At 43.6% G+C, this 15,428-nt stretch overlaps 1 protein-coding gene across 10 annotated transcripts in view; it reads right to left on the bottom strand.

Annotated features, from left to right (window-relative positions):
• The window catches only part of DEPDC5 (DEP domain containing 5, GATOR1 subcomplex subunit), a 128,238-nt gene that overhangs the window by 61,250 nt on the left and 51,560 nt on the right, over window positions 1–15,428 (bottom strand). For 8 of the 10 annotated variants that reach the window (XM_032395083.1, XM_032395080.1, XM_032395084.1 and 5 more), the window contains exons 18-24: window positions 14,816–14,885; window positions 12,677–12,713; window positions 11,871–11,991; window positions 9,389–9,609; window positions 4,738–4,941; window positions 2,659–2,794; window positions 1,560–1,657 (exon numbers count right to left, since the gene is read on the bottom strand). In XM_032395083.1, coding sequence (XP_032250974.1) covers window positions 1,560–1,657; window positions 2,659–2,794; window positions 4,738–4,941; window positions 9,389–9,609; window positions 11,871–11,991; window positions 12,677–12,713; window positions 14,816–14,885 — 887 coding nt within the window. The remainder of the gene's footprint in view (window positions 1–1,559; window positions 1,658–2,658; window positions 2,795–4,737; window positions 4,942–9,388; window positions 9,610–11,870; window positions 11,992–12,676; window positions 12,714–14,815; window positions 14,886–15,428) is intronic. The other 2 variants (XM_032395088.1, XM_032395089.1) reach the window with 1 other exon arrangement.

The following is a 15,428-nucleotide window of genomic DNA, read 5'->3' as shown; positions in this document are numbered from 1 at the left end:
TCCAAGACTCATCTTCTGAGGAATCATCTGGTCTACCTTAGCTATCCCAGGCCCAGAACCACTCCAGGACTAGTCAGGGTAAATACTGGTGCTGTTACCACTGGAACCCAGAATCCCCCTGCTTCAGGTCACCAGTTAAAACTAGCTCAAACTGTAGTCTTGTGAGCCCCAGAGCAGCCCTCCTTGGTACAACCCACCCCAAACAGCCTGGGAAGTTCAAAGTCTGGGTTCCCATAAAATGGCCCCTTGGTTTATTAACAAAATGGAAAGGTTGCCTTTATGATATTCTGAAGGCACTTTACAGGAGTCTGGCAGCCAAGTGACATTTTCAGAACCCTGAGTGCAGTCATTAAAAGTATCTTATCCCCAAATTGTTATTCAATTCATTTTCTCATTTAAAAAGAAAGAATAAAAGAAAGAAACAGAGATAGAAAAGAAAGGAAGGAGGAAAGGAGGAAAGAAATGAATTAATTATAATCCTTTAGGGATTCATTTACTACCAACTGCTTTTCAAGACTTAGCCACAAACCTTTAGAAATACTGTTGGATGAAGCAACCAACGAATGAAAGAATTCTTCATTAACCACTCTCATACAACTTCACTTTCACTACACCTTCTACTAAAACTTAGCTTAAAGTTTTAGAAATGCAAGTTAGTTATAGAAAACTAAGACAGAGAAGAGCAGCCCCATTTCCACCCTGCCCCACCCCCCAAGTTTTAATGTTTTCATACTCATGTTGAACAGCTGTCCTTTGAGGCTTTCCAAAATCTGCCCTTACCCATCCCAACTCCTGCTCCCCTACATCCTAAAGGTACTCTGAACAGTGTGGTCGAAATGAGGAACAGCAGTCTGAGTCAAGACACCTGGCCGAGGGCTTGAGAGATTCATGTAATATCTCTACACCTCTGGGCATTAAATTGCCTCATGTGCAAATTATATTTAATAGCATATGCCCTCTTAGAATGATTGCATGACAGGATAGATATACAAGTGCTTCCAGAAAGCATATAACCTGTGTTAGTAGAAGTTCATACTCTCCCCACCTCCACCTAGAACCCTCACCTGCTAACTCTCTAGGTAACCAAATTCTGTGCCTTCAAGTCTGAGGTACATGCCCACTTCTCAGACACCACCCTTCTCTTTTCTGATCTCACAACTGGAACCACGCTATTCCCCTCTGGGCCTCTCCTGATTGTTTTTATGTTGCTGGGTAAGCCCCCTACTCACAGATCTGGAAGCTTCTCCACAGCAGAGGCCACTCCTGCTGTCCCTGGTGTTACCCTCCAAACTAAGCTCATAAGGGGCCCTTGGTCACGACTCACTGACAGGTCAATGATGAATGCGGCTTAACCAATGTATTCTCGGCTAAAAACATAATGTGCAGCCCATTTATAATTCCATGCATTATACAGCACTGCTTCTAAATAGGTCACCCAAAATTGTGGCTGAAATGATCCCAAAATAGACTTGGCCCTGCTTCTCTGGCCCCCATGTCTTTTCTAGATGTGAGCCTGCAACTCTAAGCATCCCAACTCTGTTACCTCTTGGATTGGTTACCTGCACCACTGTTGCTAAGCAGGCTGACAGAAAGCTCTTCTGTTCCACTGAAGTTCAAGAAGGACATGCTGTCACCAGGCTGGCGGGAAGTGCTGTGCCTGCAGAGAACAGAGCCCAGCCACCTGGCTTAATGCAGATCATCACCTCTTTCATCCTGCTCACCCTGTATCCCAGGAGTTTTCATCAAAAACAGCTCTGAATATCTGGCCACGTGGGCTGGCAACAACTGGGAGCCATATCAGAGGCTACCAGGCTGCCGTGCTCGGTATGTGGGCCAGCTTTGGCCTCCTGTGGCCTGCTTATCCTGCCCTGGCCCCCCAAAAACTGCTCTCCCACTGATATATTGGGCAGCCCGCCCTTTCCTGTCCTCAGCCTCCCCCTGCTCACATGGACAGGAGGATATGAGGTGACCGAAAAGAGGTACCAAGTTAAGCTGATAAAGAGGGTCACGCCCTGCCCATATCCCATCCAACCCATGGCATGTCGAGGTGATTGAAAAAGGAGTCAAAGACTGCCCTTTGCCAAGTTGTTTCCTAAAGCATCACAGGAACAGTGAGACCAGCTGTCACCCCAGCTCATGTTTGTCAAGGCTTAAATGACTTTCTTCCTGCACTGACTCTCTTGGATGCCTTGTAACGCATTCAGAACTTGGGTTCAAAGAGTTGTTTCTATAAACGCAGGCCTTGATTTCCATTGCTTTTTGCATAAGAAACTTCTAAACTCAACAGTGGAATTTCTCAGTGACCAAAATGACAGAAGTCACAGACTGCCCGAAACACGCAGCATGAACCACCTGTCTCAGCACTCGTTCTGACCCTTGGCTGAGGTTTAGACAAAACTCATGTTTGAGGTTTACAAAGTGTGCTTTGAATGAAAGCTACAGCAGGGCCTGGGTAACATGTGTGGCAACAGTGTCAGGCTGTTTGCTTTGCATTTGACCCCGTGAAAAGAACGGCACTGACAAAGGAAGGGCTTGATCTCATCCCGCCCCTTCAAGTCTTAGAAACATAACATTTTGTCAGCAGACTGTGTTCTGCCATGGTCCTGGGAGCTGGGGAGTTTCTCAAGGGACCTTCTGAAGCCCTACGCACATCCTCACCTTCCAGCAGCTTCATGATATGCTAATTCCAGCAGCTCTGCAGAGGAGTGAGTTGGGTCCCTCTGCCAGCTGCCCTGCAGCTCCGCCATATTCTGTCGGGTCTGGTGATGGATCTGGATGGCCTCTCCGGATGGTCCTACCCAGACAAAGATCCACTGAGCATCATTCCCACCCAAGAGCTAGTGCTTTGTACTTAGCTTTACTCTTCCTTCTTTCCCGCTGCTGGGACATGCATGCTGGGAGAGACCAAGAGGAGAGCACACCAAGGGGAACATTACACACATGACCCTCCAGCTTCCCAAAAGGACATCTCCTCTTCCGAGCAGGACTCATCCTCCTGTGGGGCCTCATATTTGTCACCCTGTTCAGCCTAAGAATACGTTAGGAGCTGCTGTTTCATGCATGTCAAGCTGAGACGCTGGGGAGAAACACTGACGTAGAGGAGTAGAGGGCCCCTCCCAGGAGGGCTAACACAAACTAAACGACAAGGAACACACAAGTGAAACGTCAATGACTCTGTTAATACATGAGACGGTAACAATGGTGACTCTAAGGAGCAGAGGATGAGCACGTGCAGAAAAGACATTGGGTGGGCGGGAGAGAAATCACGATTAGTGAAATCTACCAAAAAAAATGCTTCCTGGGGAACGAGAAGCTTCCAAGGGCAGTGTTCAGCAAGGTTAGCAGGAACTGAAGGAGAGGGTATCTGGGTAGAAGAAACAATGTGTGTGAAATCCCAAATGTGGAGGAGGCAAAAGACAAGCAGGAGACCACCAGATGAGCTTGGGGAAGAACATCTGAGCATAGGAGCTAGGAGACGCCAAGTTGGGGAACTGGGCAAAGGATGGCCTCAACTATGAGCAGCCCAGGTGGGCAGGAGGAGGAAACAGAGGAAGTGGGGCCAGACAGTCGTGTTTTAGTAAAGCGTGCCTGACAATTGGGAGCAAGAAGAGCTGGAGGTCACACAAGAAACATCAACAGTTCTCGTAAGAGAATCCAAAGGGAGCCTGTGGGGATAACAACACAGGGAAAGAGACATTGGAAAGAAACAAATCATGTGACTGATTATGGCAGGGAGAAGGGGAGCAAAGAGGAGTTTGGGAGTGACCCCCCCCATTACAGCCCAAACAACCGGATTCATTTCTCACTTATTTAACTTTTAACACTAAAAGCAAGTGGAAAAGGAAGTAACTAGACATGCACAGGCATTCAGCAGGATCACTTCCATGAAAAAACCCTGGAGTTTAATGTATCTGTTCCTTCCCAGCCCAGTCAGAGCCCATTAAGCTGAAGTTTAATTTTAGCCACAGCTTTATAAAACCTTACTGTCATCCTCTGTAGGAGAGAACACAGATCAAAAAGGACGGGCTAGGAAAAACAGTGAATTTGAAGAAAAAAAATTTTTTTTTAAGTTTTGATTGCTTTTGAACTTCATTTAAATGGAATCATACAGAATGTACTTTTTTTTATGTCGGGCTTCTTTCATTATGTTTGTAAATTTAAACATAGGTTTGGATGTGGTTGTAGTTCATTTTTATTTCTGTATAGCATCTCATTATAAAAAATAGAACCCACTTATTTTATCCTTTGTTTTTTTTTTTAATTTATTTGAACTAAAAAAAAGAAATGGTTCACCCATTTCTCAAAAACTGTTTTTGTTTTTTTTTTTTCAGTTGTCAGAGAACCCTGAGAAAACACAGAGTAACATAACTTCTGTGTAACCAAGACAATAATATCACTACCAGAGAGAGCTAGGAGAGGAAGGAATGAACAAGAATGAAGGGCATTAGTCTTAAGAAAGAAAGCAGGTGACAAAGTACAGTCCTTTCCAAACAAAAATGAGAAGCCCTTAGGTTTACACAGCTCGGTAATTACAAAGCCCTTTCCAAGTGTGTCCTCAAGGATCCTCACAAGAACCCCTGGGGTAGGCAGAATGGCCATGGTTATCCCCATCTCATGAGTAGGGCACTGGAGGTATAGAGAAGTTGAGATACTTGACCAAGGCCACATGGTTGGTTAGTGACAAGGACCAGGACTAGCAACTCCCAGCCCAGGCTCTTTCCTGAGCAACCAACTTACCCACAGGAAAAGTGTGCATCCAGCGCCTTCTGTTGGATGTGAGCTTCATGGGCATTCGTGAGGGGGCAAAAGGGTTAATCAGTGCCCGCTGGGGTGTGTATCCCCCAGGTCGAACATGCAGCATGGACTCCGCACTGCCTACGTGGAACCTCCCCGGAGCGCTAGAGTCTCGCTGTGGTGGCTCCATCATGTTCTCCAGGACATCTGTCAGTTATTGTGGAGGCACAAAGAGAAAGCACAGAGCCACGGTGAAACCAGGAATGGGCAGGCAATCAGCCAAGCTGACCAGAATCTTGGACATCACACATGTTAGGGAGTGAGAGAAATGAGTAAAATCATTTACCAAACTATAAGGAAATGCAACATTTGATTTACTTTTTATTTTATTTTATTTTTTTAAAGATTTTATTTATTTATTTGACAGAGAGATACACAGCGAGAGGGAACACAAGCAGGGGGAGTGGGAGAGGGAGAAGCAGGCTTCCCGCGGAGCAGGGAGCCCGATGTGGGGCTCGATCCCAGGACCCTGGGATCATGACCTGAGCCGAAGGCAGACGCTTAACGACTGAGCCACCCAGGCGCCCCACATTTGATTTACTTTTTAAACACTTGAGAGAGGGGCACCTGGGTGGCTCAGTCAGTTAAGCATCCGACTCTTGATTTCAGCTCAGGTCATGACTCAGTGCTGGGGGTGGAGCCTGCTTCGGATTCTCTCTCCCTCTCCCCTTCCCCCTCCCCCATGCTTTCTAAATAAATAAATAAATACTTGGGAGAAGGGGGTTCCTAAATTACTGGTTCCTAAATTACTGGCCCAATGAAGCCACCCCAAAACCGGATAGGGAGGACCACACATCCCCTGGAGACCTTACACTTTGAGCTCAATGTAATGACTTGAGTTGTTTCCCTGGGAGATAGGATGAGTATATTCTATATGTGGAAGGAACAATAAAAACAGATATTTGGTGCCTAGAAGGGCAGACCCTGGCAGAGATAGCCAATGTGTAGGCACACGAGACTAAAGCCCCTTTGTGCTGGGGCTAAATAACTTCATTCCACCTCTTGCACTATTGGTGGGAATGCAAACTGGTGCAGCCACTGTGGAGAAGAGTATGGAGGCTCCTCAAAAAATTAAAAATAGAATTACCCTATGATGTAGTAATCACACTACCAGGTATTTACCCAAAGAATACAAGAACACTAAATCAAAGGGATACATGCACCTCTATGTTTATAGGAGGATTACTTACAATAGCGAAATTATGGAAGCAGCCCAAGCATCCAGCATTGATGAATGGAGAAAGATGTGGTATATACATACAATGGTATATTATTCAGCCATGAAAAAGAATGAAATCTTGCCATATGCAACAACATGGATGGAGCTAGAGAATATTACGCTAAGCAAAATAAGTCAGTCAGAGAAACACAAATACCATATGATTTCACTCACATGTGGAATTTAAGAAACAAAACAAATGAGCAAAGGAGAAAGAGAAAGAGAGACAAACCAAGAAACAGACTCTTAACTATAGAGAACAAACTGATAGTTACCAGAGGGGAGGTGGGGGGGAGGGACAGTGATTAAGGAGTGCACTTGTTGTGATGTGCAATGGGTGAAGTATGGAATTGTTGAATCACTATACTGTATACCTGAAACTAACATAACACTGTATGTTAACTACACTGGAAATAATAAAATGAAATGAAATAAAATAAAATAAAATAAAATAAAATAAATTCGTTCCAGCCAACAGAACACAGGTAGAAGTGCCATGCTCCAGTTGAAGGTCTGGACCACAAATATCTCCACTCATGATATCCATTCTCTTTTCCCCTACTGTGCCAACTTTGAAGACCAGTGCTAATGATCACAGCATCCCAGGACAGAAGGAGCCTGGGGCCCTAATGACTGAGTGGATCAGAACCCCCTCCCACTGACTCAGTGACCTGGAAATAAGTAAGCAATCAAATGCCACCGTGTTAAAAAAAAAAAAAAATCTTAGGAGAAAAGATTGAAGAAATGGATGCATCCAGTGTTGACTAGGCAAGGAGGTGACATGATATTTAGATTCAATCTGTTCCCCGTCCAATGGCACACAGGTCCCTATTAAAGAGATGGAGGCCACAGGCTACACAACCTAAGTGGATCAGAGAGCTAAAACCCACAACCAGCTCCCCTTGTGTGTATCCCATGTTCACTAAGCAATCACCCACATTAGAAAGTGGGCCCAACAGATGCAAATTCCGTGGCACAAGGAATCTGTCTTGTCCACCAATATTTAGCCAATGTCTACCAAAGAACGTGGTATATAGCAATAGTTAATTCCTCAAAGCTGATTTGCATGCAAGAGAACATTCAGATCTCCGTGAAAGCTATATTTTTCACTGTTAATGAATTGATGTTCTGGTTTACCAAATAAAAAAGAATATGGTCTAGTTATCATGAAAATAAAAGGAGAAAACCCAATTAAAAGAAAAGATAAGTTCATGCTTTGAAAAGGCTGAGAAATAGGACTAAGGGATATAGTGGGTCAAAAATACATGCAGAGGAAAGGGGAAATGTTTTCTATGTTACATTGGGTAGGTAAATAGATAAGACCCCCTAAACACAGCAGAGAAACAGTGAACTAAGGGCCTAGAGATTATACTGCCTTACAATATCCCAGTGAATCGCTCTTTAGCTTTTTCAATAAACTCCCAAATATCACTAAAGGACATTGAAATCAATTCTACTATTCAGACAATTTTTAAGAAAACTATTTTCAAAGCTACAATGTTATTTCCTCAGAGATCTGGCTTTTAGAGTAACAAGGGTTTTGAAAGAATTAACGTTTAGTTTAATTTAGCTTTTGTTACAGACCCTACTAAGAATATTTTCAGCAAAATGGGAGTAACTGTCATGCAAACTTAGAAATTTCCAGAAAGTGGGAAAAAGCTAACCTAGAAAATTTCAAATGTATTAAAATTCCTTTGAATGCTAAAACTAATTAATGTAGGTGACACAGGTTATATACTATAGTCATGTAATTAAGTATCTGCTCCTGTCACTTTCAGCATTATGTACTACAGGCCTTTGGCACAGTGTATATGGTGCTGGAGCTGATGCCTTCCTCTTCAACGTCCTGGGCCATAGAAAACACTCCTCACCCTTCAGCAATCCTTCCAGGAGGGCAAAAGGGGTCAGCTGTGTGTATACAACATTCCTAAGTCAGTGATCAAAAGTCAGAAGGGCTATGCTTCCATTTATAGAACATCCTTGAAATTAAAATTATAGAGAAAGAGAATGATTAGTGAGAGTGTATGGCTATAAAGGGGTAGCACAAAGAGCCTTGCAGTGATGGAATAGTTTGGTATCTTAATTATGATGATAATCATAAATAAATAAAGCTACACATATAGTAAAAACCGCATAGGGGGCACCTGGCTGGCTCAGTTGGTAGAGCATATGACTCTTGACCTCAGAGTCATGAGTTCAAGACCCATGTTGGGCATGGTGTTTACTTAGAAAACAAACAAACAAACGGCATAGAAATACACATGCACAAATGAGCACATGTTAAGCTGGTGAAATCTGAATAAGCTCTGTGGCTTGTATCAATGTCAGTTTCCTGGGTTTGATGTTGTCTATAGTTACACAACATGTTGCCATGGGGGAAAATGAACGAAAGGTACATAGGACGTCCCTGGGGGAGGGGGGAGGGGAGGGGGCATGTGTAATTTGCAATTTTCCATGAATCCATAATTATCTCAAAATAAAAAGTTTTTTATTTTTTTTTAAAGATTTTATTTATTTATTCATAAGAGACAGAGAGAGAGAGAGAGGCAGAGAGAGAGAGAAGCAGGCTCCCCGCTGAGCAGGGAGCCTGATGCGGGACTCAATCCCAGGACCCTGGGATCATGACCTAAGCCGAAGGCAGACACTTAACCATCTGAGCCACCCAGGTGCCCTCAAAATAAAAAATTTTTTTAAAAGTCAGGAGAGGCCTGTAGACTCCAGCTGCAGGTGCTGTTGGATGGCAGGATAAGATACAGAGAAAGCAGCACCTGTGCTCCTTAGTGCAAGCCAGGTTAGCAGGTAACTGCGAGGAGAAATCTTAAAGCGGACTATGGGGCCAAGGCTGTTTTAAGGATGGCACAAATGGCAGTGATAAGTAAACAGGGCGCCTGGGTGGCTCAGTCAGTTAGGCATCTGCCTTCAGCTCAGGTCATGATCTCAGGGTCCTGGGATTGAGCCCCATGTTGGCCTCCCTCCTCAGCAGTGAGTCTGCTTCTCCCTCTGTCTCTGTGCGCTCTCTCTTTCTCTCTCTCTCTCTCTCTCGTTCTCTCTCAAGTAAATAAAATCTTTAAAAAAATAAAAAAATTTTTTTAAATTTTTAAAAAAGGAAATAAGCAAACACCTTTGACTCGAGGCCTAAGAAAAGCTCTACATTAACATAAGGAACGGTATACAGTTACAGTGAAGGGGGAAAAGGTGTTAGAGGCACATACATACAGCTCAGGTGACTTAAACTCATTGCACTGGCATGGAAATAATTAAGATGTGGGAGTTACACCCCACACCTGGTCACATCCCATCCCCCGCCATCCCCTGCTACAGGAAGGGAGCTGTCCCCATCTGTCCCCAGCTGTGCCTGTGCTTCAGCTCTCTGACCTCGAGTGCTGGTGTAGCCTAAGGAGCTGCTGACTTCATACTGGTGCAGGTGGGGGTGTGGGATCATCAGGATGTTGGCGCTCCTGCCCAGGGAGCTGTCGTCAGAAGCCTGGCTCCTCACTTCCTCGGTGGGCAATGCGCGGCTGGGCAGGGAAGGGCTGGATGAGACGTCACAGGAGCTGGCGCTCTTTCGATTGTGACTCTCCCGCTCTCGCACAGACCTGACAGGTGAGAGACGACTAGTTACCAACAAGCAAGTGATGCTGCCCCACCTAGAACTAAAGCACCCAAACCTATTGCCAGCCCAAGCTACTTGGGAAACCAATAGCAAAAATCCCCAATGTGATCTATGACTGGGAAATAATGTAGGAGGTATTCTTGCTTGACCAGCTTGAGACGTTGTATAAGAACTGACCGTTTTCAAATGGCCCAAGTCCTGGGGTCATAGCTATAAAGCCGTGACTGCTCCAGTCCAACCCTAGTTGATCCTCACCGATCCATCTCATATCACTGAAAACGGGGCAACTAAGCAGGATATGATATGATGCAAGAGAAAGTACACAGTGACACCTCAAGAGTCTTCCTGCACGAAAAACTGAGCCTAAATCTAATCAAACCTCTGAAGGTAATTGCTAATTTATAGGAAATCCAGAGAAGAGAGGACAAGTTAAACATTATAACACAACAATCAGCCAAATGAAGAAAGCAACACAATCTACGGTTACAGAAAAAAGACATTCCAATTAAATGTAATGTCTGCATCTTCTTTAGATCCCAATTCAAACCAACCAACTGTAAAAACACATTTTTGAGACAATTGGGAAATCTGAATATAGACTGGCTATTAGAAGATATTAAAGAATTAGTGTTAATTCTGGTACTTGTGATTATTTATTCTTATCTGTTAGAGACATACACTATGGTATTTACAGGTTTAAAAAAAGGTTTTGTTTTAGAATACTCAAGCAAAATGTAAAATGTGGGGAAAGTAATGAAATGAGTCTGACAAGACACTGATCACTCTTCATTATACTACTCTATTTGAGCATGTTCAAACATTTCCTTAATAAAGGTTTAAAAAACAGTATACCCTTATTAAAACATAAAACTCCCTAAGGGGGAAAACTCTGGAAGCAGTAGGAGGAAGGATCAAAAGGGGAGAAGCCCAATGGGGAGACAAAAATTCAGAATGGAAAAGTTAGCACCTATAGATAGGGCTTTCCCTCTGGCATCAGAGCTGTTCTCTTTCCACCTGGAAAGATTTTGTCTTAAGTCAGAGCTTAAACAGCCTGAACACAGATCCCCTGGGCTGACCATATGTACACTATTGCAACAGTAAATATTTGGACACCAGTGTATGCGCAGTCCTGCACAGGGGACAGAGCACCAATTAAAACATGGTCTGCTCCCTCAGGGAACACATAACCCAAGTCTCTGAAATACCAGGTCTTGCCAACTTTGATTAGAAAAAAGAAAACCAAGGATCTTGGACCATGAAAGCATTCTTAAATACTCCAAAGGAGGGGTGCCTGGGTGGCTCAGTCATTAAGCGTCTGCCTTCATCTCAGGTCATGATCCCAGGGTCCTGGGATCGAGCCCCGCATCAGGCTCCCTGCTCGGTGGGAAGCCTGCTTCTCCCACTCCCCCTGCTTGTGTTCCCTCTCTTGCTGTGTCTCTCTCTGTCAAAAACATAAAAATCTCAAAAAAAAAAAAAAAAAAAAAACTCCAAAGGAAAGCACTACTGAGCCCCTAAGCAGCATCTATGTGTGGGAGAGCTGTAGTTAACGGCACTAAATGTTCTCAACATTTAGGAAATGTTTTGTCTGAGCTCTAAATGTTTTCGTCTTAGGATGAGATGAGGAAAAAGGACAGGAGACAATCATATGGCCACTATAAGCTCATTTATCAATGTGAAGGGATGCATATTCTTCCAATCATTGTGCTTAAATAAACTTGCATATATAAGAAATCTGGAAAATGGACTCATGGTATTTGGTCCACTGGTGGGGGGTGGGGGGAAGCCCTGGGATAGGGATGGTATTTTTTTACATAATACTCAGAAATGAATATATTGGTAAATCTAACTACATCACAGTTAAAGACTATCATATGACCAAATACCATGGAGCAAATTTAAAAGGCAATTAAAGAAAGGTCTCTTGCCTTCTGGGAATAAAAAACCCAAAAGATTGGCAGCCCAGTGAGAAGAAGATTCTAGAATCTGTGAATTATTTCTCTTGGTTAGAAAAAGCAGAGGAACACTCTCTTTATTTGGGGAAAATACTTCCCACAAATATAGCTAACAAAATGGGTGGGCCAGAGAACCTGGAAACAGAATCCCCAATGATCTACATGGGATAGCTTCCACTGGCTAATTTTAATTTTAAACATTTTCAGGGTTGCTCTCATGAAGGTCCCTACAGGCCCTCAGGTTTTCCCAAGCAATTTTTGTATACACCCCAAAGTGAATCTGGCAAAAAACCTGCAGGTGGCGAGGCGCTGAGCCCGGGACGGGCCTGGCAGCCTGAACACTTGGGCGTCGTAGGCATCATAATCTACTTGGATGGGAAGGGCGTTCTCAGATTCTTTTGGAGTCCCAAGAGCTGAAATGCATAAATCACACGAATTGTCATTAAAACACATTTCAACCAGATGCCTTCAGAGGGCCTTCATCAAAATCTGCAAGGCACAGATGATCACCATCATGTCCCCCTGAGAAAAGTGGGGGTTGCTGAAATTAAATGACTTACATGTCAAAGTGACATAGAAAATGACATTAGCACTAGGGCACCTGGGTGGCTCAGTCAGTTAAGCATCCAACTCTTGATTTTGGCTCACGTCATGATCTCACAGTCGTGAGATCAAGCCCTGCATCGGGCTTCGCACTCAGTGTAGAGTCCACTTTAGAGTCTCTCTCTGTCTCTCAAAATAAATAAATAAAACATCTTTTAAAAATAGTATAGCACTAAATAAAGGGAAGATTTTGGTGGTATTTCATTCTTCTGTGATCCCACTTAAAAAAGATCATCTTAATATGCAGTGCGGTTAGTACTTTAAAATTTTCTACCCAATCCCTATAACCGACCTATGGAAAAGAAAAACAAGGTTTGTCACCATTAATTTTGCAGTTGACGGGACAAAATATACAAAGTGGTTAAGGGACCTTCCAAAGGGAACTCAAGTCTCCCAACTTGGCTATGAACTGTTTATATGACCTCACATAATCTTGTTGCTATGGCTTAGCGACTCTTTCTAAAAGGGATGAAAGGAGGTCTCAAAAATACTCACATGTATCACGGCCATTTTTTGCTTTCTCAGAGGCAGGCTGTAAAATTAAATAGATAATTAATCACTCCCTCCTCTGCCAGAATAGAACTTCTCAAAAGGCACAATATGTACCTACATATTGCTCTCCAGGGAAGGGACCATGCCTTACCCCTCACTGTAACTGATGCAAAGGCAGGAGGGAACACTTGAGGCCCACCCACCTCAGTGTCAGGCCCTATCAGGCCCACCTCACACCTTGCTCACCCTCAAAACTCTATCCAATGGGGGCATTACACCCCACCTTACAGGCGAGGATATTCAATTCTAGAGAGAAAAGGGGACTTGCTCAAAGTTACACTGTCAGCAGGTGGCAGAGCCAGAATCCAAGCCCAGCCCCTCATGCTCTTGGTCAGTCCGCTGGCGTGTGTGTCCTACCCTGGCTAGCTTCTACCTGACCCCAAGCCCCGCATGCACGCTTCCCCCTTCGCCATGGTACTCTCACCAGTCTGCCTACACCTACAAGAGCTCAGCACTCAGTGGATCACCCAATTTGCTGAAATGGCGTACAGAGGCAGAGAGAAAATGGAAAGAGCTGCTTTTTTTTTTTTCCCAAATAAATCTTTTTCAGGACCCTTTAAACTTTCGTAACAATACTCATTCTTTCTTCTTTAAAATGATCATGTTGCAGGGGCACCTGGGTGGCTCAGTCGGTTAGGCGTCCACCTCTTGATTTCAGCTCAGGTCATGATCTCAGGGTCATAAGATCAAGCTCCGCATCAGGCTCCACACTTGGCAGGGAGTCTGCTGGAGATTCTCTCTGCCTCTGCCCCTCCTCCCCTGCTCACACACGTGTGTGCGCTCTCAAATAAATACATAAATCTTAAAAAAAAAAAAAAAAAGACAAAATGATCATGTTGCAGAGAAGTTCCTCTGTGTTCCACTTTGCCCAGAAGGGTTGTGATAAAGGCATAAAAGGCTGTGATGAGAGGGCAGGAGGTGCCCTTTCTGGGCAGAGTCCCTTTCTCCCAGCACTTCACTACTTGACATGGTCTATTTCAGGAGGAGTCCTCACAGTCCTCCAAATTAACATTTTCCTTATTAGACAAGTAACATTAACTCCCCATTACCCCCAAAAAGGAAGAAATGGCCCTGATACCACTAACACAGCCACAATGGGACAGCTTTCAGAGTTCAGCTCTGCTAGAAACGGGCAGGTGGGTGAGAGCACCCTGGTATGCCACCTGTATACCTAACACTCTGCTTTTCTCTTCATCTTACATCAAACACAGCCTTGAAGGTTCTTAAAACGGGCATTTTTATTGGCTGTGAATATATTCCATCAAGTGGGTACCTCACGGTTTATTTAGTCATTTCCCTATTATTTTCAACTTCTCACTATTATAAATAATACAGGACAAAGACCTTATTCGCATTCAATATCCTCAGTTATTTCCTTAGACCACATGGCCAAAAATGGAATTATCTGATCAAGTGGCATGAACATTTGCACTGCTCTTGATACACACGGTTGAACTGCCTTTCATAAGTATGTGGTACACCAACCAGGTACTTGAGCACCAATTTCACCACTTTTTCCAGGACTTGGTATAATTATTTTGTTTTAAGCCTATTTGGTAAGCAGGGGCACATGGCTGGCTCAGTCCGTACAGCATGCGACTCTTGACCTCAGGGTTGTAAGTTCAAGCCCCACGTTGGGTGTAGCAATTACCTAAAAATAAAATCTTTTAAAAATAAAGTAAAATAAACCCATTTGGTGAGATAATCCAATTCCTGTTTGAATTTCTTTACTGCTAAGATTTGATCTTTTCATCATATTCCCCTTTGCTGCAATGCATGCCCACGTCTTTGTCCCCAAAGGTACCTGAGAGGTCCCAGTGTCTGAATAAACCAGTGACATCATAACAAGAATAATTCTTTCATTATTAAGGAACTACAAATAATTGTCATACTTTTCCCAAAGATATTTCTTACAGTCTAAGGGTATGCCTTGTTATTGATGTATTTAATGTGGAAAATCATAAAGTTCTAAGACAAATATCTTAAACTTATTAATGACCATGGGGGGAGAAGGACTTATCTCGGGACCAAAATAAAGATGAGTGACAGTCCCTGAAGGCTCTGCAAGTTGGTGACACCTACCTTCTTTCCTGCCAGTTTTATTCGCGGGGTGAAACTGTTACAAAAGAGCTGGCTTTTGGACGTATAGAAACTGTGAAAGAAAAAAGGGTCATTAATCTAAGCCCCTTTCATTTTAAACTTCAAGACACAGTTAAAACCCCAGCCGTGGATTAGCTCTCTCGTGACTGCCTATGTCTCAGGCTTCACTGATTCCCCTAATTCTAACTTGTTCTGTAGTTACTATAAACATTAAACATATGGTTTTAATTACTGTTCTTTATTCTCCATAAACTACTTCACGCTAGGCCTGATTCTTAACTGGACAAGACTCTCCTCCTTGGGACAGGGATTAAATCTATTTATACCATGATACTTTTGCATCTTGATACTCAGCATGATGCTGGGCCCAAGGGTGGTCCTTATCACTCATGGGTTGAACGGCATTTGGTAAGCAAGAATAACTCAGGTAAGGAAAGAAAAAAGTGGTCTCAAGAAAATATGCCACGGGGGTGGCTCAGTCCGTTGAGCATCTGACTCTTGATCTTAGCTCAGGTCTCGATCTCAGGGTTGTGAGTTCAAGCCCTGCACTGGGCTCCACCCTGGCCATGGAGCCTACTTGAAGAGAAGAGAAGAG

The sequence above is a fragment of the Phoca vitulina genome, unplaced genomic scaffold (assembly GCF_004348235.1).
Source record: "Phoca vitulina isolate PV1807 unplaced genomic scaffold, GSC_HSeal_1.0 scaffold82, whole genome shotgun sequence".
In the NCBI taxonomy this organism is placed as follows: Eukaryota; Metazoa; Chordata; class Mammalia; order Carnivora; family Phocidae; genus Phoca; species Phoca vitulina.
The sequence above is the reverse complement of the archived record's forward strand: the minus strand, read 5'-3'. Positions and strand labels throughout refer to the sequence as shown.